Source organism: Hemibagrus wyckioides, linkage group LG25, assembly GCF_019097595.1.
Source record: "Hemibagrus wyckioides isolate EC202008001 linkage group LG25, SWU_Hwy_1.0, whole genome shotgun sequence".
NCBI classification, from domain to species: Eukaryota; Metazoa; Chordata; class Actinopteri; order Siluriformes; family Bagridae; genus Hemibagrus; species Hemibagrus wyckioides.
Genome location: NC_080734.1, coordinates 4,554,742 through 4,574,878, shown reverse-complemented (window position 1 = coordinate 4,574,878; position 20,137 = coordinate 4,554,742). Strand labels below are relative to the sequence as shown.

At 39.0% G+C, this 20,137-nt stretch overlaps 2 protein-coding genes across 2 annotated transcripts; both read right to left on the bottom strand.

Moving 5' to 3' along the window:
• Positions 1-1,300: 1,300 nt before the first annotated feature.
• On the bottom strand, positions 1,301-15,402 carry si:dkey-12h9.6 (macoilin). The gene is made up of 11 exons (XM_058379623.1): positions 15,141-15,402; positions 13,142-13,283; positions 11,611-11,737; positions 11,368-11,491; positions 10,563-10,732; positions 10,030-10,480; positions 8,248-8,406; positions 7,079-7,249; positions 6,470-6,596; positions 3,281-3,455; positions 1,301-2,445 (listed from the first exon to the last, which is right to left on the bottom strand). Exons 1-11 carry the CDS (start codon positions 15,215-15,217, stop codon positions 2,258-2,260), a joined length of 1,911 nt encoding a protein of 636 aa, XP_058235606.1. The 5' UTR covers positions 15,218-15,402; the 3' UTR covers positions 1,301-2,257.
• Positions 15,403-17,362: 1,960 nt separating this feature from the next.
• gtf2h5 (general transcription factor IIH, polypeptide 5) lies at positions 17,363-19,034 on the bottom strand. Its single transcript, XM_058379666.1, has 3 exons — positions 18,900-19,034; positions 17,969-18,059; positions 17,363-17,874 (listed from the first exon to the last, which is right to left on the bottom strand). The coding sequence occupies exons 2-3, from the start codon at positions 18,001-18,003 to the stop codon at positions 17,694-17,696; spliced, it is 216 nt and encodes a 71-aa protein (XP_058235649.1). The 5' UTR covers positions 18,004-18,059; positions 18,900-19,034; the 3' UTR covers positions 17,363-17,693.
• Positions 19,035-20,137: the final 1,103 nt, after the last annotated feature.

Sequence of the window (20,137 nt, the reverse complement as noted above, 5' to 3'; positions counted from 1 at the left end):
AATGTTTGACAAGTGACGTATCTCTTTAAGAAACCCATAGGAAAATCCCCAGGAAAAATCACGGGTACGTATAAAAATGAATCAGTTATGTTACAGCAGCTGTAAAGATCCGTTCCCTCTCCAGATTCTTATTTATCTCTTAAGTAAACAAAACAGCTTGTCATGTTACAGGGAAAGTGGAAGCATGAACCTGTCTGTCTTGACAAACTTCCCGTGTTGGAAATTTTCAGTTTAACCAAAATGAATCGGAATGGAGCAGCCCTGGTTCGAATCATACTGGCGCTGAAATGAATCTCATCGGATCAGACCTGATTTGAATCACACTGGTGCTGAAATGAATCATATTACTGCTTATATAAATCACATTGGTGCTGAAATGAATCTTATTGGATCGGACCTGATTTGAATCACATTGGTGCTGAAATGAATCACGTTGGATCAGACCTGATTTGAATCATATTACTGCTTATATAAATTGCATTACCGCTAAAATGAATCGAATTGGATCAGACCTGATTCGAATCACATTGGTGCTGAAATGAATCTCATTGGATCGGACCTGTTTCAGGTCATATTGGCGCTGAAATGAATCTTATTTTATCGGACCTGATCCGGATCATACTGGAGGTGAAATGAATCATGTCGGATCAGACCTGATTTGAATCATATTACTGCTCAAAAGAATCACACTGGTGCTGAAAAGGAATCCTACTGGATTGGACCTGATTCGAATCAAGTTGATGGTGAAATGAATCTTATTGGTTTGGACCTTGTTCAAATCACATTGGTGCAGAAATGAATCCTACTGAGTCAGACCTGATTTGAATCATATTGCCGCTGAAATGAATCTCATCGGTTCAGACCTGATTTGAATCATATTGCCACTGAAATGAATCACATTTGTTCAGACCTGATTTGAATCATATTGCCACTCAGATGAATCTCATCGGTTCGGACCTGATTTGAATGATATTGCCTCTGAAATGAATCACATTGGTTCGGACTTGATTTGAATCATATTGCCACTGAAATGAATCACATCAGTTTGGACCTGATTTGAATCACATTGGTGCTGAAATGAATCACGTCAGTTCGGACCTGATTTGAATCACATTGGTGCTGAAATGAATCACATCGGTTCGGACCTGATTTGAATCAGATGGGTGCTGAAGTGAATCACATTGGTTCGGACCTGATTTGAATCCTTTTGGCGTTAAAAGAATCGTTACACAATTTTGATGGTATGATTTGTATGTCATATTATTTATTAAGATTAGGAGTCTAAACCTCTTGCTTGTGTACAATCCAGTACCTTTGATATTATACAGTTTGTTTTGCTTTAGTAGCCTCTACTTGATTCTTTTGTATAGAATGTGGTGTAGGCTTTCCTTCAATATGCAAACGATGTCGCCTTTCAGAAGTCTGAAAGCGGGAGAAGAAGAAATGTAGGGTTCAGTTAATTAAGGAGTCTTTGAAAAAAAAAAAACTGTATTTTTTTTATTACTTGTTCCAAAAGATCTTGGAAGAAAACATTAGCCCTTGCACAAATGCACAATTAAACATCAAAACTGAGTGTTATTTTCTTACTCAGAAATCAGCATGCAGACCAAGACCATCAATTCTGTAGCTCGTATTTCAGAGGGGGAAAAAAGTACATCAAGGCAGAAAAATAAATATCTCATTAAAAAACACCTCATCGACACGTAAAAAGGCGACAGGTCCAAAGACGTGAAAACGTACAAATCGAGAAGAAGTCAAATTCCTTTACAACGCGTATAATGTAAAAAGGAATACAAAACCGTACAAAGCACTTTATATTCACATTACTGACATTAGGTATTGGCTTTTTATTGTTTAAATATTGTATTGAGGCACAACATGAGCCATTGAGCCTGATTTCCTTTTTTTTCTTTCTTTTATATGAAAATATTCACCGAGTCCAGCTGTCCGAATACCACCGCTGTAATTTTTTTTTCTTTTCGTTGAAAGAATTTTACCGACTTGAGTTCAGGATTGAAAAGAATGAACCTGTGTTGCTTTGTTTACTTCTGTAGCACCACAAATCAGACGTACAGTCAGCTTTGTGTCCTCGAGAACCTCTGGGAATCTCGGAGCCGTGAAACTGGCCGGCTCTCGGTCCGCCCGGGGAAACCTCAACGGCGTGTTTAATCCCTTTATTCAGATCGCCAGGACGGACAAACTGATCCAAAGCTTTTTCAAAAGGAAGAAAAACTTCCATTGGTGTCCTTCGCTGTGATTATTTCCTCAGACACTGGTACATGAGACCTCGGGGGTTCAGGACGTAGCGCTCCGAGTTGAGGAACTTGAGGTACTGAGGAACGGTGGAGCGCGGAGCCACGTAGGACACGCCCGGAGAGACGGCCATGACCTCGGCGATCTTCTGTTTCATCTCTTTGATCTCTTGGTCCTGCTTCAGGAGTTTAACTGCAGACAAATACAGGCAAAATGAGTTCAGATTATGGACAAATCTGCTGTGTTTGGATGAAAGCTTTAGTTTGAGGAATCCACTTAAAACGTTTAAATCCAAACAAAAGTTCAGCTCTTCTTAAAAGCGTTCCCTTAAAAACCACATACTCAAAATGGTGCTAAACCGGTATGAACGCTTCGACGCCAATTAGCTAGCAATTTTAATGAAAACTTGCTGCTGTAATTTATGTATAATTAGTGAAAACCACAGCTCTACTGAATTCTCCATTCTGATTGGTCCAAATGTGTCAATTATCAATTAGTTGGTTTATTTGTATGCACTTGTTCAGTTCATTCGAAGGCACTCCACATGATTTAAAAACGTATATAATAATGGTGAAGTTCGGCGTAAGGACATGTTTCGTAGAGCTTTGTAACAAAAACTCATTTTTTTCTTCTGGACCTTCAGGACCAAGAGCTAATAATCTATGTTTCCGTAAATAAATATACGCTTGTGAGGATTGGTTATAGAAACCAGTACAGAATTTCTAATGGATCTTAATGTGTTTGTGGCTGTATGTAATGGTAGTTTAATGGATTGTGCTGTTTCTAGTGGTTTCTGGTGGCTCACTGATAGAAACCATTAAGCCAGTTCCTATTAAGGTTTATTATGTAATGGAAACAGACGATATTTGCTATTGGGTTTCAATGCGTTTTTCTTTTTACAGCAGTAAATATCAGACTTTCCTACTATTTTATCCTGAAAGATGAAACCACCTGAAAAATTCATCAAACCCTTTAGACTTTAATGCTGTTTTGTCCAAATATCTGGTTTTGTGAGATGCTCACTAACCTTGCGCTATCTCCAGCTGTCTGCGGGCGTCGCCCAGCGCTGAGAACAAGTCCAGTTTGAGACGAGTCTCCGCGCTCAGGTTGTATTCTAAATGCTGAGCTTTATCCTGCAGAGAGGAGAGAGCGGAGAGCAAGGCGTCGGCCTCCTGCTCTGAACATCTGAGCTTCTGCAGGGACTAAAAACAAGCAGGAAGACACCAGGAGTGAGATGTTCACATCAGCATTAGGAGGATTAACATAGATTAATCTAGGGTTTTATTTTATTTGAGAGCTGCCTGAAAACTCGTCCTGAATGTCATCTCTGTACCTCAATGAGCTGATAAACGACATACGTCTGTCTGCTGTGCGTTTTGCAAATTCAATTCATCTTCATTTGAAGAGAAAAGGAGTGAAGAGAAAGACTGTAGTGAAGGTAAAAGAAGAGAGGAGGATTAAACGGAAGAGGAGTGAATGAATGAATGGGGAGGGAAAAGAGGAAAAAGAGTGAGGAGACGGGAAAGCATGAAAATTTAAGATTGAAGGAATGGAGGAGAAAGAGGGAGGATTGAAGGTAGAGGGGAGAGAGAAAAGAGGAAGATTGAATGGAATAGAAAGAGAAAGGATGAGAAATGAAGAAGATTGAAGTAAAGGCAAGAGGTGGGAGGTGAAGGGCGAGGATTTGATGGCAAAGGGATGAGAAAAGAGAAGGATTAAATAGAAAAGAAAGAGAGAGGGTAGAAGGAAGGGGAAAGACAAGAGGGGGATTGAAAAGAAGGGAAGGGAAAGGAAGAGGATTGAAGAGAAAGGAGAAGGATTGAAGGGAAGAGAGGAGAGGAGAAATTCATGGGGAAGAGAAGAAAAATGAGGAGGATTGAAAAGAAGGGAAGTAAAATCAGGGGGATTAAAGAAAAGAGAAAAGAGGAGGATTGAACGGAACAGAGGAGAAAGGAGGCTTGAAGGAAAGAGAAGAGAAAAGAAATTAGGAGGTTTGGAGGGAATAGAAGAGAAAAGAGGAGGGTTGAAGAGAAAGGAGGAATTGAAGGGAAGAGAAAAGAAAGGAGGAGGATTGAAGGAAAGGAAAAGAAAAAAGAGGAGGATTGAAGGGAAGAAAAGAGGAGGATTGAATTGTTTGTTTACAGACAGATGCAGGTTGAGCAGTCAGGCTTTACCATCTTTAACATTCACTGATTCACATTCAGGGTGAAAATATTAAATCACACACACACAGTATACAGCCAAGTGCAGAAGTTTGTACTTTATTAATTACCACAAGTAACCGTTAAGATTAATTTTTTGGAATTCCTCTTTCATTTTTGAAATGATTTCAAGCCTCTCCTTTTTGATGGTCCTTTCGTGTTTCATTATTTATCACTTTTGTTTTTGTTTTTTTCATAGTTTCTCTAAACACACTGTCTTTTATCTTCACATTTTATGCAAATGAATAAATGAACTCATTTTAATAATTTACCTTAACATGTCAACATGGCTACAACCTTTTTAGCTCATTAATACAGTGGAAATTATTAAAAGAATTGTTTTAGAGGAGAAGAAGAAGCGCTAACCTTTGCACTCAGCTGTATCTCATGATATTTGCAAGACAGCAGTGGCACATAGGTAAAATGTGTGTAGGCGGGTTATAAAAAATGAAATAATAAATGATTTAATTCTTTTGATATGATGATGGTTTTATCATTTAGGGAAGGAGTCTCCAGTGTCAGAGCTTTTATAGCAATCAGAGATTAAAGTATCGTTTTCATTTTTCAGACACAGGAGAGTGTTTTAGTAACATGACAAGCTGACTTTTTGTCTTCTTAACTTCCAGACAGAGAGAACAAAAAGAGAGACTGGTGACAGATCGACTGTCTATAGCTGCTGTAATGTAAGTGAGAACAGGAAATTCTTTAACAGCGTAAAAATTCTTACTTGTGTTAATGGAAATCAATGAACTTCTGTCTGTAACAGTAACACAGACGCTTCATCACTGATTAGTTTCCTATAAATGCATATCCTAAAATCTTTTATTCCTAAAAATAGCCATCGACCGCTGAACATACACCTATTCGCTGCACTGTTCGCAAAAAAAGGGTTTGGAGCTTCAGCTTTAAGAGCAGTGCAGCAATGAAGGATACCGTCAGCCAATCAGTGTGATTATCAGTTAATTCAGTGTGCAGTGTTCTGACCAATCAGAGCCCGCTATGCTTCAGGAAGCTTCGGAACTTGATAATGGACCTCAATTGCTTTTCCGCTGTTAAATGTGTACATCTGGTACACTGAACATTAATTTCATGGTGAATTAGTCATGATTTGAGCTTTTTCTGACAAGTTGCAGGGTAAAAATGATCCATAGAGCAAAAAAAAAAAAAAAAGGCATGCTTTATGCTGTACTAAGTGCAATAGTTTGTACACCCTTGAGAATAAATGAGTGATATATCATTTACAGAATTACAGACTTTAAAAAAGTGCAGATTATAATAATAATAATTTGCCTTTATTTGTCACATATACATTACAGCACAGTGAAATTCTTTTTTTCGCATATCCCATCCTTGGAGGTTGGGGTCAGAGCGCAGGGTCAGCTATGGTACAGCACCCCTGGAGCAGAGAGGGTTAAGGGCCTTGCTCAAGGGCCCAACAGTGGCAACTTGGTGGTGCCACTGGGGCACCACCAAGATTATGTGTTTAGGATATTAATAATAGAAACACAAATAAAATGATGTGCTCAGGAGGTGTTTTATCCAAGTCATTCCAAGATACACTGGACCTAAGACGGGACTGGGACGTCCAGCCTGGACACTCCAACACCTACTCATGCTTAGGATTGTTTTTGTGAGATGGAAGAAACTAGAGAACACAGAGGAAACCCACGTTAATCCGAATGCAGGACGAAACGTAATCTGCTGGACCGAAGCAGAACCATCCACTAAATCGTTTAGATTCAGGTGAATCGTTTCATATTTAGGTGTAAATATTCTGTAATAACTGTGAGGGATACAAACTTTTGCACTCAGCTGAACCACCAAAATAAATAAAAAATCACAGACAACATAAACATGAAGCCATCCAAGCACAGAACAAGCATAATGAGTGGAACTCCTGCCTGAGACACAAAAGAAAATCAAACCACCCATATTCACAGATGTCAAACACAACGGAGGTGGACCAGACGTGAGGCGACGTCTGGGAAAAATGTTTAGTGAAACACAAAGGTTACCTCCACTTCTTTTTCTAGCGCTAGCACTCGATTGTCTTTCTCCTGATAGTCCAGCTGTAGCTGTTTGTACTCTGTGTCTAGATCTCTAGCTCTTTTCCTTAACAGCTGCGTCTCACTGTGTTCCTGCCTAGTGGACGGGAGAAAACATAGCAAGCGTGAGCCGACACACAGCACCACGCTACACCCGCTGCTCCCGGTCTTCGCTGGATCGTCAGATTTTTTCTCATTTGAAAGGCATCAAGAAAGGGGAAAGGTAAAACAATCATGGGTGTGCCATTGAGCAAGCAGCAGCATCGTAGGGTAATAAATCAGATTGCACACGGATATGTACAGTCAGCTCCAAAATTATTGGTACCCGTCATTAAAATGAATGGGAAAAGCTGATATAAAAATGTCTTTGGAGTGAATTGGGTTCGTCTCACAATAAAAATATTAAATATATCGAACCTTTAGTTGAAGTAAATTTATTCCAAGACGTAAGCCTTTCCAAACAAAGTAACACGTCATAAGTTTTGGCACCCTTGCAACAGTTTTGGCGTGAGACTCATCAGTACAGAATATCTCCAGATTCTGAGGCTGACGGGACATATTCAGACCTTCATTTCTGACCTGTTCGATGCGTTCCGCAGTAAAAAAGCTGCCTCGTCGAATTTCTGGGACCGCACTTCTGCCAGTTGCTTTTCGACGACTAATCTGCTCTCCGTCTCCAATCTGGCTTTCTTCTCCAATATGGCACAACTCTGCTTGTCCTTCTGTCTGGATTTACTCAGATACTGAAGCCTGAAAGAAAGAAAGAAAAGAAGATATTTCTTACAAATTAGCAGAATAGCTCTATTTTAATCATTTTAGAAGGTTTGGTCACATGACCTGGATGTAGTGCTATTTCTATCAGGGTAAGAGGTAAGTATACATCAAGACTCTGTTCTGTTCTGGCACCGAGGTGGTGGAATGAACTTCCTCTAGGTGTCCGAACAGCCGAGTCACTGACCGTTTTCAAACAATGGATGATGACCTACCTCTTCCTGAAACCAAAACTTAATGTTCCTGTGACCTTGACAAAACGAAATTCTTTTTCTCATGCTCAGAACTTAAAATGCTGTAAATTAATGGTTAAGGTATTGGATTACTGACCAGAAGGTTGTGAGTTTCAATCCCAGGTCCACAAGCGTCTATATATTTATAAAATAATGCATGGTCTCTTAGGACTTCCATACATTCCATATGCAGTGCTGTCATGTGAAAATAATCAACGATGGGGTTTGATCAGGCGGAGTTTACACCAGAGTTTAATTTTTATCCATTTATGGTTGCATTTAATGTATGTATATATTATGTGTAAAGAAAGTAGAAAGTTATCACTTACATTCTAGCAGCTGTAAACAGTGGTATGTTATATATTAAGAATATATATATATATATATACACACAGTGTTGCAATACCTTCAGATGAAACTGAATCATATAAAACGATTATAATTCTCGAATGCAATTGGTCTGAATATTTTCGTTGATTAAGCCGCGATCCTTCTAAAACGTCACCGTTTCTATAGTAACGAGTTACACGTGGATTACTTTGCACGCTCTTGTTAAAGCTGTTCGATCTGAAACGGCTGCTTGTTAGAATTTTCTTTCAGTTTCAGGTTTCTTTACTTATGATAACATGAAGAACCAGAAGATTTTTCCACCACGTTGTTGCAATAACTTTGGAGAAACCAGACATTTGACTCGAGGCCATTTGCACCGATTTAAACCATGAGACATTGTAAGAAAGCGCTCACTTGTTGTGCAGGAGTTCGTTGGCGTGTCTGAGCAGCGAGACTTCGGGCCGAAGGCTGTTCTCGCTGTTGGTGAGGTTACAGACATGACTGCGTAACTCCTGCTCGGTCTGTCTGCTCGTCTGGAGCTCCACCTTCAGCTTCCTCATCTCCTGCTCCAGCCTGTAGACATACACCATTTTCTCATTCACTGCACTTTAAATACAAGGTGAAAACTTTTTGACAATATCAGTACTGGGGGTTGATAACAGAATGGAAGCAAGGATGCAGAGTTCATTTTATGCTTTAAAAAATACAATCAGCTAATCACAAAGATGGCAGTCATATAGTATAATCATAACTAATAACAGGTATAATTTGGATGTGGCTCGTCGACAATATTAACTATAGGTGTGTGGTAGCTTAGTGGTTAAGTTACTGGGCTACTGATCAGAAGGTTGTGAGTTTGACCCCACCAAGGTGCCACTGCTGGGACCCCTGAGCAAGGCCCTTAACCCTCAGTTGCATAAATATTTAGATAAATTTTAAGTCACTATGGATAAGAGCGTCTGCCAAATGCTGTAAGTGTAATGTAGAAACAGATTATGTTGTTAAATAATGAAACATGTCATCACTTTGGAAGAAAACACTTAAGGACATGCTGTTAAAAAAAATTTATTTTATTATTTATTATTTTCCCCTCACCTAATATTACCTCTGCAAAAAAAATCATTTTAAGGGTTATGTGATTTCACGATCACAGAATTTCCTGCAAAATCAAGCGAACTCTGATATTCTCAGGAGCTTCCGATTCCGGTCAAAGTGACCACAGGTTTTCGGCAGATGTGTCTTCACATCTTTAGGAGTTTAAAAGAAAAATCCTCTGTTTGTGATTTCAGCAATTCATGTAGTTTCCCACAAAAAAAACCAACTATTTTTTAAAAACATTTTTAGAAAAACGTTTCGCACAAAAAAATCAAATTGTGGCAAATGTATAAATCACTATATGTATATTGTAATGTTGTGATTTATGTCGTAGACAAAGTGTCAGCAGTTTGCACCTTTAGTGTTTGTCGTGAATTTCCTCTCGCAGTTCTGTCTACTGTTTGCTTTGATTGTGAAGTGTGCTTCTAGTTCGATTCTAGTCCTGTCTTTGTTTATTTCTGTTTATTGTCCATCAGCCCCTCTGTTTAGCTCTTCATAAGTTTGTTCATTTCTTTAATTATTTGATTTGTCATTTTTCCCCTGTTGCTCCAGGGATCGAAAGCTGGCCACGAGTGCGTATATTCCGCTTGATTAGTACGACAAACCCAGGAATCACTGTCAATATTTCAGAGAACCTCAAACACGGATAAATCATAATGAAGAACCAAAAAAAAACTAGCGAAAACCAGAAATCAAAATATTAAATGTGACCTCAGAACAAAAGACATACACATCGGGGTTCAAATAAACAGATTCACACAATCAGGAAACACACCAATGACAGCGCAGGGGCGGAGTCATGTCTAGAACCCTGACAAAATCACATGACATGAACAAAACAAACAGAAAGGATTAATAGATCTGTATGTTTATGCTCTTAAAAGTAAAAGTGCCAGAATGTTCTTTCAGTTATAATGTAAAAGACTTTTGTTCTCGTTAAGAACTTGGTGCCAAAGAGAACAGAATGAATTCCAGCAGAAATCTGTGTTTTCCAGTTAATAGATAATGTTCTTTTCTGACACTTTTATTGCTAAGATTTTCCACATTAACGGACCAGCGGATTACGTGGCATTAATATATTTAAATATCTGAGTGTATTACTTAGCGATCTGCTCAGCATGAGGATTGTGAAGCCCCTGGATATTTGTGCTCCGTTCTCCTGCATCCCCTGCGTTGGAGCTGATGGCTTTGGGAGGGTTTTTGGGTTTCTTCTCCGCTTTGCTGGCTACGATGTTCACCGAGCTCTTCTGCACTTTAGCCTGCGGACCTCTAGAGACTCTCGGAGCTTTCCCGCTTTGCTCCTCGTGAGGTAGGTGTTCGTGAACGTCGGAAAGCTGAGCCAGACCAGAACGCGTTTCTGCCCCGTGATGCTTAGATCCTGGAGGCTGAGGGTTCGGTTCTCGTATCCTGGCGTCCCCTGCGTCTCTCTCCGTCCTCCCCTGCAGCCTGTGGAGTTGGAGACAGTCCTCGTGCTCCTGCTTGTCCTCTGATAAGACGGCGTCGTTTGGACACGGATATTGCATGGGCCCTGGTTTGGTCCGCCATTTGGATTCTGGAGGAAGAATAAAATGCAATATAAGATCTGTTTGACGGCACGATGGTTAGTAAATAAATAAAGAATAAAACGGACTTGCCTTCCACGCCCAGTTTTGGGTAGAGCTGTGTGTACGGAGGTAGGGGATGTTGAAGGAGATGCACGTGCAAGTCGTTCTCGCTCTGAACTGCTTTTTGTGTGCGAAGTTTCAAGATGCCGGAGAAATAGCACGTTGCATCAAATCCCATGTACACCAGTGGATATCCAATGCTGCGGGATTCAAGAAGGATGTTGTATAAACACATACACACACTGTACTTAAAGAGGAACCTGTATTTGTAATGTTCTAACATTTTTGATTTTCCTGATGCCGTTTTTCCTCCAAAATACCAAGCAGTGGAAACAAAAGCTGCAGCTCTTTCAGTCAACAGATCTGTAAAAATTTGCATTCTATGTTTCTTTACTTCTGTAAAGCTGCTTGGAGACAATGTCCATTGATAAAAGCGCTCTACAAATAAATTGAATCGAATTGAAATCTGTCCCCGATATAATTCGGCAATTAAAAGGCAATTATTTTATAATAGAGTAAATAATCCACCTTGTTTAATTGTGTTTGTGTGAAAAACATCAGAGCAAACAGAGATCAGATCTAGATCTAGTAGGCTTTTTAGTCTGTCTAATCACCTTATATGACTGCCACTGATAGACTGCATGAATCTACAGTCTGGGCTAGAAGGATATCAGCCCCAGCCTCGCTTCTTCACACCAATTCTATGTGATGAATGAAGCGATGGTGGTTCATTAGTCATGGTGTTGAACTAAGTTCCAGGAAAATCCCAAAAATTATCCAATTTGTTAAATGATGAAATCTGAAAAAGTGAAACCCTAAAGTCACTATGACGTACCAGTGTGCTGCAAAGAGGTGAGAGAGGTTAGCGTACGGATTCTTCAGGTCTCTCAGCCTGAGCGAGGTCTCTGTGTATACCAAAAGAATCCATAAAGTCACAGTCGACAGGCAGATGCCTTTCTCTAAAAAAGAAAGCAGACAGAAATGTTTTCAGAAGATCCATCGCTGCTCATTCGCTCAGCTCTGCTCTGTGAACACGGTCCAGAGTAACAGGGTTAGCGAAAACGAATCTCCTTCTTACCTGTGTGCCATATGTAGTTGAGTAACACGTATGTGCTGGCTGCGAAAAACAGCCAGTGGAGCGGTACAAAAATTAAACAGAATATATCCAGCGTGAAGGCAGCACACACAAACACCATACAGATGGCCTACAGAAGAAAACGAAAGCAACGTCAAATACTGAAACAAGAACTAACACTGTTGTTGAAGATTGTTTACTACTAGCAAAAAATATGAATAAATTAAAAAGGAACGCTTTGTCTAAACGTGTGGGCATTTCGAGGGTTAAGGAACCAGAAAGAAAACAAATTAAACAAGGGTTTCTCAGTACATGTACACTATATTGCCAACGGTTTTGGGACACCCCTCCAGGTCATTGAGTTCAGGTGTTGTTTTTCAGGGGTTGGGCTCGGCTCCTTAGTTCCAGTGAAAGGAACTCTTAATGCTTCAGCTTCATACCAAGACATTTTGGACAATTTCATGACCCCTTCCTGTTCCAACATGACTGCACACCAGTGCACAAAGCAAGGTCCATAAAGTCATGGATGAGAGAGTTTGGTGTAGAGGAACTTCACAGAGTCCATTCCTCTAGAAGCGCATTTGTGAGGTCAGGCACTGATGTTGGACGAGAAGGTCTGGCTCACAGTCTCTGCTCTAATTCATCCCAAAGGTGTTCTATCAGGTTGAGGTCAGGACTCACTCCAAACTCACTCATCCATGTCTTTATGGACCTTGCTTTGGTCACTGGTGTGCAGTCATGTTGGAACAGGAAGGGGTCATCCCCAAACTGTTCCCACAAAGTTGGGAGCATGAAATTGTCCAAAATGTCTTGGTTATATATATAAATACCTGAATTCAATGATTTGGAGGGGTGTCCCAAAACTTTTAGCAATATAGTGTACTTTTTATCCGTTTATAGTTACATTAGTTAGTTGTAGTTAGTTAGTTAGTTAGACAGTTGTCACATGCATCTAGAATCCACAGAAAGAGTAAATATTTTATCCTAAAGATGTCGCAAGACTTTAAAAAATGCTACAAAGCGCTGACATCGGAGACTCCTTCCATAAAGTAAGTGTCTCCTGACAAGTGTATTATCTTCATATCAGTGATCACACACATTATGACACAGTTTTTAATCAGTTTATCATCAATTTCAGTTTATGTGGAGGGTTTGACGCACTTGTGAATAAGCTGTTGCTATAGAAACGATAGCGTATTAAAACATTAATACATATAAACCTGTATAGCAGATGAGTGACTGTCGGAGCTGCCGTTATAGAAAATTAATCAGCACCTTCTGACCGATCAGAATCAAGAATTCCACAGAGAGGTGCTGTAGTATGGCACAATATACAATCATTAATGAATTAATGACAGGTCTGTAAAATATTTATTAGGATATACTATATATTAGCATAATAATGCCTCCTATTACTAACTCAGTGTTTTATATTCATATTAAATAAAATAGTGAATAAATCCATGTTAAAAGCCACGTCTGCGTGTGACACAAGGATGTAATGTGAACCGTGATGTAAAGTAAACGTGCGTACCAAGCCGTGGCAGTGGAACGTGGTGTAAACTGTGCCGAGGAAGAGCCAGCAAGGCCACAGGTACTCCAGTCTGAACTCCAGAATAAAGTCAGCCAACAGCACCACGATCCACACTGTCATGAACTTCAGGAACGAGTACGCACTACAACCAAGGAAGGAAATAAGGATAAGACAAATGGAAACAACCACACGGTCCAGCCTTCTCTCCCCATGTGCATCAATGAGCCTTGGCCACCCATGACCCTGTCACCGGTTCAACACTGCTCCTTCCTTGGACCACTTTTGATAGATACTGAACACCCCTGCAGTTTTGGAGATGCTCTGATCCAGTGGTCTAGACATCACAATTTGGCCCTTGTTAAAATCTATAATATATGTAAATTATATATATATATATTATAGATTTTACAAGCATTTTGTATTTTATAATAAACAATAAATAAATAAATGAAGTGGAGCTTTATTCTCAAAATTTTTTTTTATATGCATGAAAAATGAAACCTGAAATGAAAGTCATTTCATAATAAATTCCACCACACCGTTAGCTTGTCTATTTTTTTTTTAACGCTTTTTATTTTTTAGTGTTAAATTTCCGTGTAAATTCTTTTCCCCTGTATTTCTAGCCTTGGCTCTTCTGTGGATGAGAAGAGAGAAAAGATCAGAGGAGATGAGTACAGTGTGTGTTTTTCTCTCCTGACTGCACGCAGACACTGAGTGTGTTCATCTGTTCAGCAGAAACATAAACACGGCGCGGATTCCTGCGCTCGGGCTTCGCTTTGTGTCCGCGTGAAAGGGAACGGAAAGAGAAAAAAAAAACCCGTGAAAACGTCCTGATGATCGAATGATCAGTAAGAAACGCAAAACGAAGCTGTGGACGTGTATAAGGCTGTAGTGAAGGCGTTATGGCGCGGCATTGGCGCCTCTTTTGTTTTTCACTTCCTTTGTTCAGCATCCTTTTGTGTTCGGTTACCATGGCAACCTCTGATCTCATCACCTGAAGTGTTTTTTGACGCGGCTATTTAAGGAACGGCAGGGAAAAAAAAGAAGAAGAAGAAGAAGAAGAAGACACAGAGAATACACACACACACACACACACACACATACACACACAGTTGGAGGAAATCTGGCACAAATCACCTGTTTGTGACGATTAGATAAACGATTCGAGAAAATAAATAAATAATTTGAGAAACAGACCAAAAGGATTAGCGCGAGCTCTGCAACAGGAAAAATAAATAAAACGCTGCTTTCCTTCTTTAAAAAAAAAAACCCCCAGCAAACCCACATTTGTAAGGAAAACAAAACAAAACACAGGCTGATTGGGATGATGATGCACGTTATTCTTTAAATTGTAAAAATAGTAAATTATATTTATTGTAAAAAAAAAATAAATAAATAAATAAATAAATAAAAGTGAGCTTATTATGTAATTCGCATGTTATTATATTATTTAATTTTATTTAATTTTATTTTATAATTTTACAATTTAATTTATTTTTTTTATTATTATTTTTATATTATATAAGGCTATCACCTTATATTTATTTATATAATAATTTAACCATTATATGTAGCCTGTAAACGTTATTTTCTGCATCACAGAAAACAAAATCCAGACATAAACAACATCCAATACTCAGTTTATTATTGACTATTATAGGTGATAGTCTTATATAATATAATATAATATATAATGCAGGTCATCCAGGTAGACAAAAGCAACGCGTGCTGCAAAGAGTTCAGGTCTTAATTAGACTATTAGTTATTGATTTGTTCAACAGTGAGGTAATTGATCAGGCCTGATGATGAGGATGATGATGGTGGTGATGATGATGGTGATGATGGTGGTGTTGTTGTTGTGGTTGTTGCTGAAGTGCATGATGTCTCGCGTTTGTGTCTGAGAAGGTGGTGACATGGTTGGCGAAATATGAACCACAACAATAACAAGATGAAAAAAATGAACAAAGCCGTGAGGAGCTGCTGCAGCTGTGGAACCCACCTTTCAGAGATCTTCTCCGTCAGTCTCAGCTTCTTCATCTTCCGGAGCTTGGCCACGTCCAGGCAGCGCTTCTTCATCTTCTGGCTGTCTGAGTGTCCGTGTGAGGAGGCAGCGCTGGCAGACTGGCCTCACTGATGCCTTAACCTGAGGAGAAGACGCTTTGTGTGCGTGTGTGTGTGTGTGTGTGTGTGTGCGCGCGCGCGTGTGTGCGTAATGCTCCACGCCGCTGCTGCTCAACAAAGGTGCAGCTACACGGCTTCGTCCCAATCCACGCGATCCTGCACTAAGAAGTGTCCCTAAATAGTACATCTACATCTACACTAACTTCACCTATAGGAGGCGCCCTAGCTCTCTCTCTCTCTCTCTCTCTCTCTCTCTCTCTCTCTCACACACACACACACACTCACACACAGAGTCCATTTATGGACCTCTTTAAAGGTACACTATGTCCACATTATCACTGCCCAGCCATATAAAAGGTATGAAGGATAAAAGAACCACTTCTACGTCAAAAACCGGTACAGTTAGTGCTCCTTTACTCATTTACTCCTGAGAGTATGGACTAAAGCACCCTGACCCTCAGCCTCAGTAACCCGCACTAAATATTGTGGCCCTTTTAAGGTTTTCTTTGTGGCCATTTTATGCACCAGATAAATGTCCCTTAAACTATTAAATAAATCGATAGAAAAATCTGCCAGATAAATCTGATAAATAAACAGTTATTTGTGTATCACTACATCTGGTGTATAAATATTATGAAAATCTGGTAAACCCATACCTTCAGTATAAAAAAAAATCTGTTAAATATATCTGGTAAATAAAGAGAGAAATCTAGAAGATAAAGTGTTAAATAAATAGATAAATCTGCTGAATAAATTGATCAATCTGGCAAAAAAAATAAAAAAATAAATAAATAAATAATAAACCCAGTAAACAAATTTGGTAAATAAATCTGGAAAAAAAAATCTGGTGAATAAATAGATTATTCTGATAAATTGGTAAATTAATAAATACACTGATCGTGTTGCCCCCACTTTTGCTGCCAAAACAGCCCTGACCCGTCCTGCACTGTGTATTCTGTCCCCTTTCTATCGGAACCAGCATTAACTTCTTCAGCAATTTGAGCAACAGCAGCTCGTCTGTTGGATCGGATCACACGGACCAGCTCTCGCTCTCCACGTGCATCAATGAGCCTTGACCGTCCATGACCTTATCGCCGGTTCACTACTTTTCCTTCCTTGGACCACTTTTGATAGATACTGACCACTGCAGACCGGGAACACCCCACAAGAGCTGCAGTTTTGGAGATGCTCTGATCCAGTGGTCTAGCCATCACAATTTGGCCCTTCGTCAAACTCGCTCAAATCCTTACGCTTGTCCATTTTTCCTGCTTCTAACACATCAACTCTGAGGACAAAATGTTCACCTGCTGCCTAATATATCCCACCCACTAACAGGTGCCATGATGAGGAGATCATCAGTCTAATTCACTTCACCTCTCACTGCTTATAATGTTATGCCTGATCGGTGTATATTTAGCATATAAATGTAAACATCTGGCAAATAAATAGATAAATGTGTCACCCTCAGACCCTCAAACAAGGTTGACTGTAGAACAACCTGAATTAATCCTTAAAGATTTTCTGTAGAACCTACAATAAAGTGTTTATCAAAGCCAAGCTCTTGTTTTATAGCAAATAATCAGAATTAAATTGAATGCAAAGTGTGAGTGCAGAGGATGTAAAGACTGAGAGAGGGAAAAGAAGACTAAGCAGTGGATAAAATCTGTACATCAGAAATGCGTGTGCCCCACAGTCACCCCGTTTCCCGTACAAACGCCGAGAAAACAGATCAATGTCTCCTCATTCCACATTGTTTAGGTTACTTTGGGATCTGCTGTGTGGATTCTGAATTGGACATTTTACTGAGACCTGGCAACCGCTGCTTAATGATTTGACTTCAAACAGATAGCTTTTGTAACTCTCAGCTGAAGTACTTAACAGGGCTACTGTACTAATTCACTAGCTAGGTGTCACTACTTATAAGTCAAGCGTGATGTCGTCTCGACTTGTTTTGTTTAAGTTCAGGTCGTCCTACAGAGCAAAAAACTGTTTAGTGCCAAAAGGATATGACTAGATTGGAGTTATAACAATATATATGGAGTTGGATGCACCACCAGTGTGTCTTGCATAAATATTACATCCTAGAAAGACAAGCCAGACTACTTTTTTCAGTTTATTTCTCAGATCTTTACAATATGAAAACACAAAAGCACTTTCTGTACCTGAATACGGTAACATTTACCATGATAAAAGTGAGAAGGTCTGCGAGAAGCACATCCATGGACCCATGAATTGAATTAAATAATGATAAACAAATTCAAACCCAGACAATCTACACGCACTTAAAGCTGCATTGAGGAGTTAAATCAGGATGTTTCACAGAAAAATGAACCCTCATATATTTTGTTAGCTTCATCTGGATGTGTTCGTGAGAAATCAGGATTTCAGCGGGATTGCCGAGAAGAAAAGAGCAATGTAAAGCGTGTGAAGTTTATTTCTGGGTGATGGGGAAAGAGTTCTGGTCCATAAGCTCCCCAACTTTCTCCTGCAGTATGTGTACAACTTCAGCCAAAATAAAAACGTGTGTATCATCCAGGTCCTGAATGATGAACTTCTTCCCCAGAGCCGAGGTCTCATCCAGGTACAGGAGGAACTGCTTCATGGCAGGATCGCTGTGGTTTAAGGACAGAAACTTAATTGAATCACACATCTATACTGCTTCATTGTATACAAATATAAACATCTCACATAAATAAAAAGGGTTACCATTCCACAAGAACTCCTTTTAACACGTTCACCATCTTTTAAAATAGAAAACAAAAGTCAGATCGCAGCCCAAATCCTCTGAATAAGCGACCTTGGGTAGAGAAAGAGAAATAAAACAGGTTAAAGAGTTATATTAATATGGTCAACATGTCTTAATTAGCCAGCTAGCAAAGATGGAGTTAACATCAGCTGTTAAAACGAACCTTTCTACGGAAGACTGCAATAATGATTCATAATTCCACAAATCCTAAATGCGTGGATACATTCATTATTTAGCTATTTAATATAATAAAATAAAATATCGTGTAACGTTACCGTGTTAGAAAAATGGGTGCGCGTAAACACCGGGATTTACGGTAACAGCAAGGCGCTTGTAAATGTAAATATACGAAATAATGAATTTAACAGTTCTATAATTCACAATAAATAGATCAAATAATTCAATAAAAGTATATAGAAATATTGTTATTATTTCCACATCTGTTTGGCGTCACAATTTTTATTTAAAAAAAGGAAAGTAAATGTAATGCGAATGTAAGAAAGCGTTACGCCTGTGATATTTAAGGTATTTTCGTTGTTTATTTGATTAAATAAACGACATATTCCTGAAAAGCACCTATAATATTGTGATTTTTAAATATATGACATGAATCGATTTTTTTTTTTTTTTAAAAATATATAATTTTCAAGAAATACAAACGTACTACACGAAGCGCTTGTTTACCGTAAAACCTGATGTATATGTGCGCAGGGAATTTTGTTTCTACCGCAGTCGTGTTAGCAGGCTGTTATATCATTACCGAGCATCATCGCTCATCAAGCGCACGTGTGTTTAGTTGAATACGTCGCCTTTATGCCCGTCTCTGTACATTATATAAAGGAACGCTTTCTAAAATAAAGATTTTGTGTAAGGAGTGAAAGAAATACTCACAAAAGTGCGCTCCTGTTCCTTTCCTGTTGTTTTCGTCAAGAATTACAGAATGCACCCCCCCGCTAACAGCGCCACCTCCTGTACTGGAGTACTTAAAATCTCGTGCAAAAGTTTGTACTCCCCACGTACTGAATGGAGAAAAGTCTAATTTATAATGACTTCATAATTAAAATGCGTGAAAGTGAAATGTAGTTGTACTTTGTAACAAAATAAAAATCCATAACATAAAGAAAATTATTGTAAAAAATAGCCTGAAAAGGTATTTTGCCATCATGATCTTCTCAGGCTCCATGCTGGACATAAAGGATAGATTTCAATTATCAGAATTATCCCGTGATCATACACCTATTCCATTCAATCCAATCATTCATTCATTCATCTGTTCATTCGTTTGTTCGTTCATTCATTCATTTATCCATCTCTCATCCTTTCACTCAAGCCAATCCATCCAAGTATTCATTCATTCCATCCAATCCATTGATACATCCATCCACCCCTTCCATCAATTCATGCATGTATTCATTAATCCATCCATCCATCAATATATTTATTCATTTTATCCTTCCATTCCTTCTATCAATCCATCCATGTTTTCATTAGGCCATCCATCTATGTATTCATTCATTCATTCATCCACCATTCCACCCAATCCAATCCATCCATCCATCAATTCATTCAAGTATTCATTCAATTCCACTCAATCCAATCCATCCATCCCTCCCACCCTCTCATCAATCTGTCCATGTTTTCATTCATTCATTCATCCACCATTTCATCCATTCCACACAATCCATCCATGTATTAATTCATCCCATTTATTCATCAACTTATCAATCTATTCCATCCTTCCCTCCCATTTATCCATGCAATCCATCCATTGATGTATCCATTTATTTCACCCAGGCCAATTTATCCATGTATTCATTTGTCCATCAATCCATCCATCCCACACAATCCATCCATGTATTAATTCATCCATCCATTCAATCCAATCCATCATTTATTCATTAACTTATCAGTCTATCCCATCCATCTCTCCCATTTACCCATCTCTTCCATCCATTCAGTCCATCCATCCATCTACAGTAGGTATTTCACCCAAGCTAATCCATCCATCCATCCCTTCCATCAGTCCATCCATGTTTTCATTAATCCATCCATCATTCTATCCATCCATATTTTCATTAATCCATCCATCATCCTATCCATCCACGTATTCATTCATTAATCCACCATTC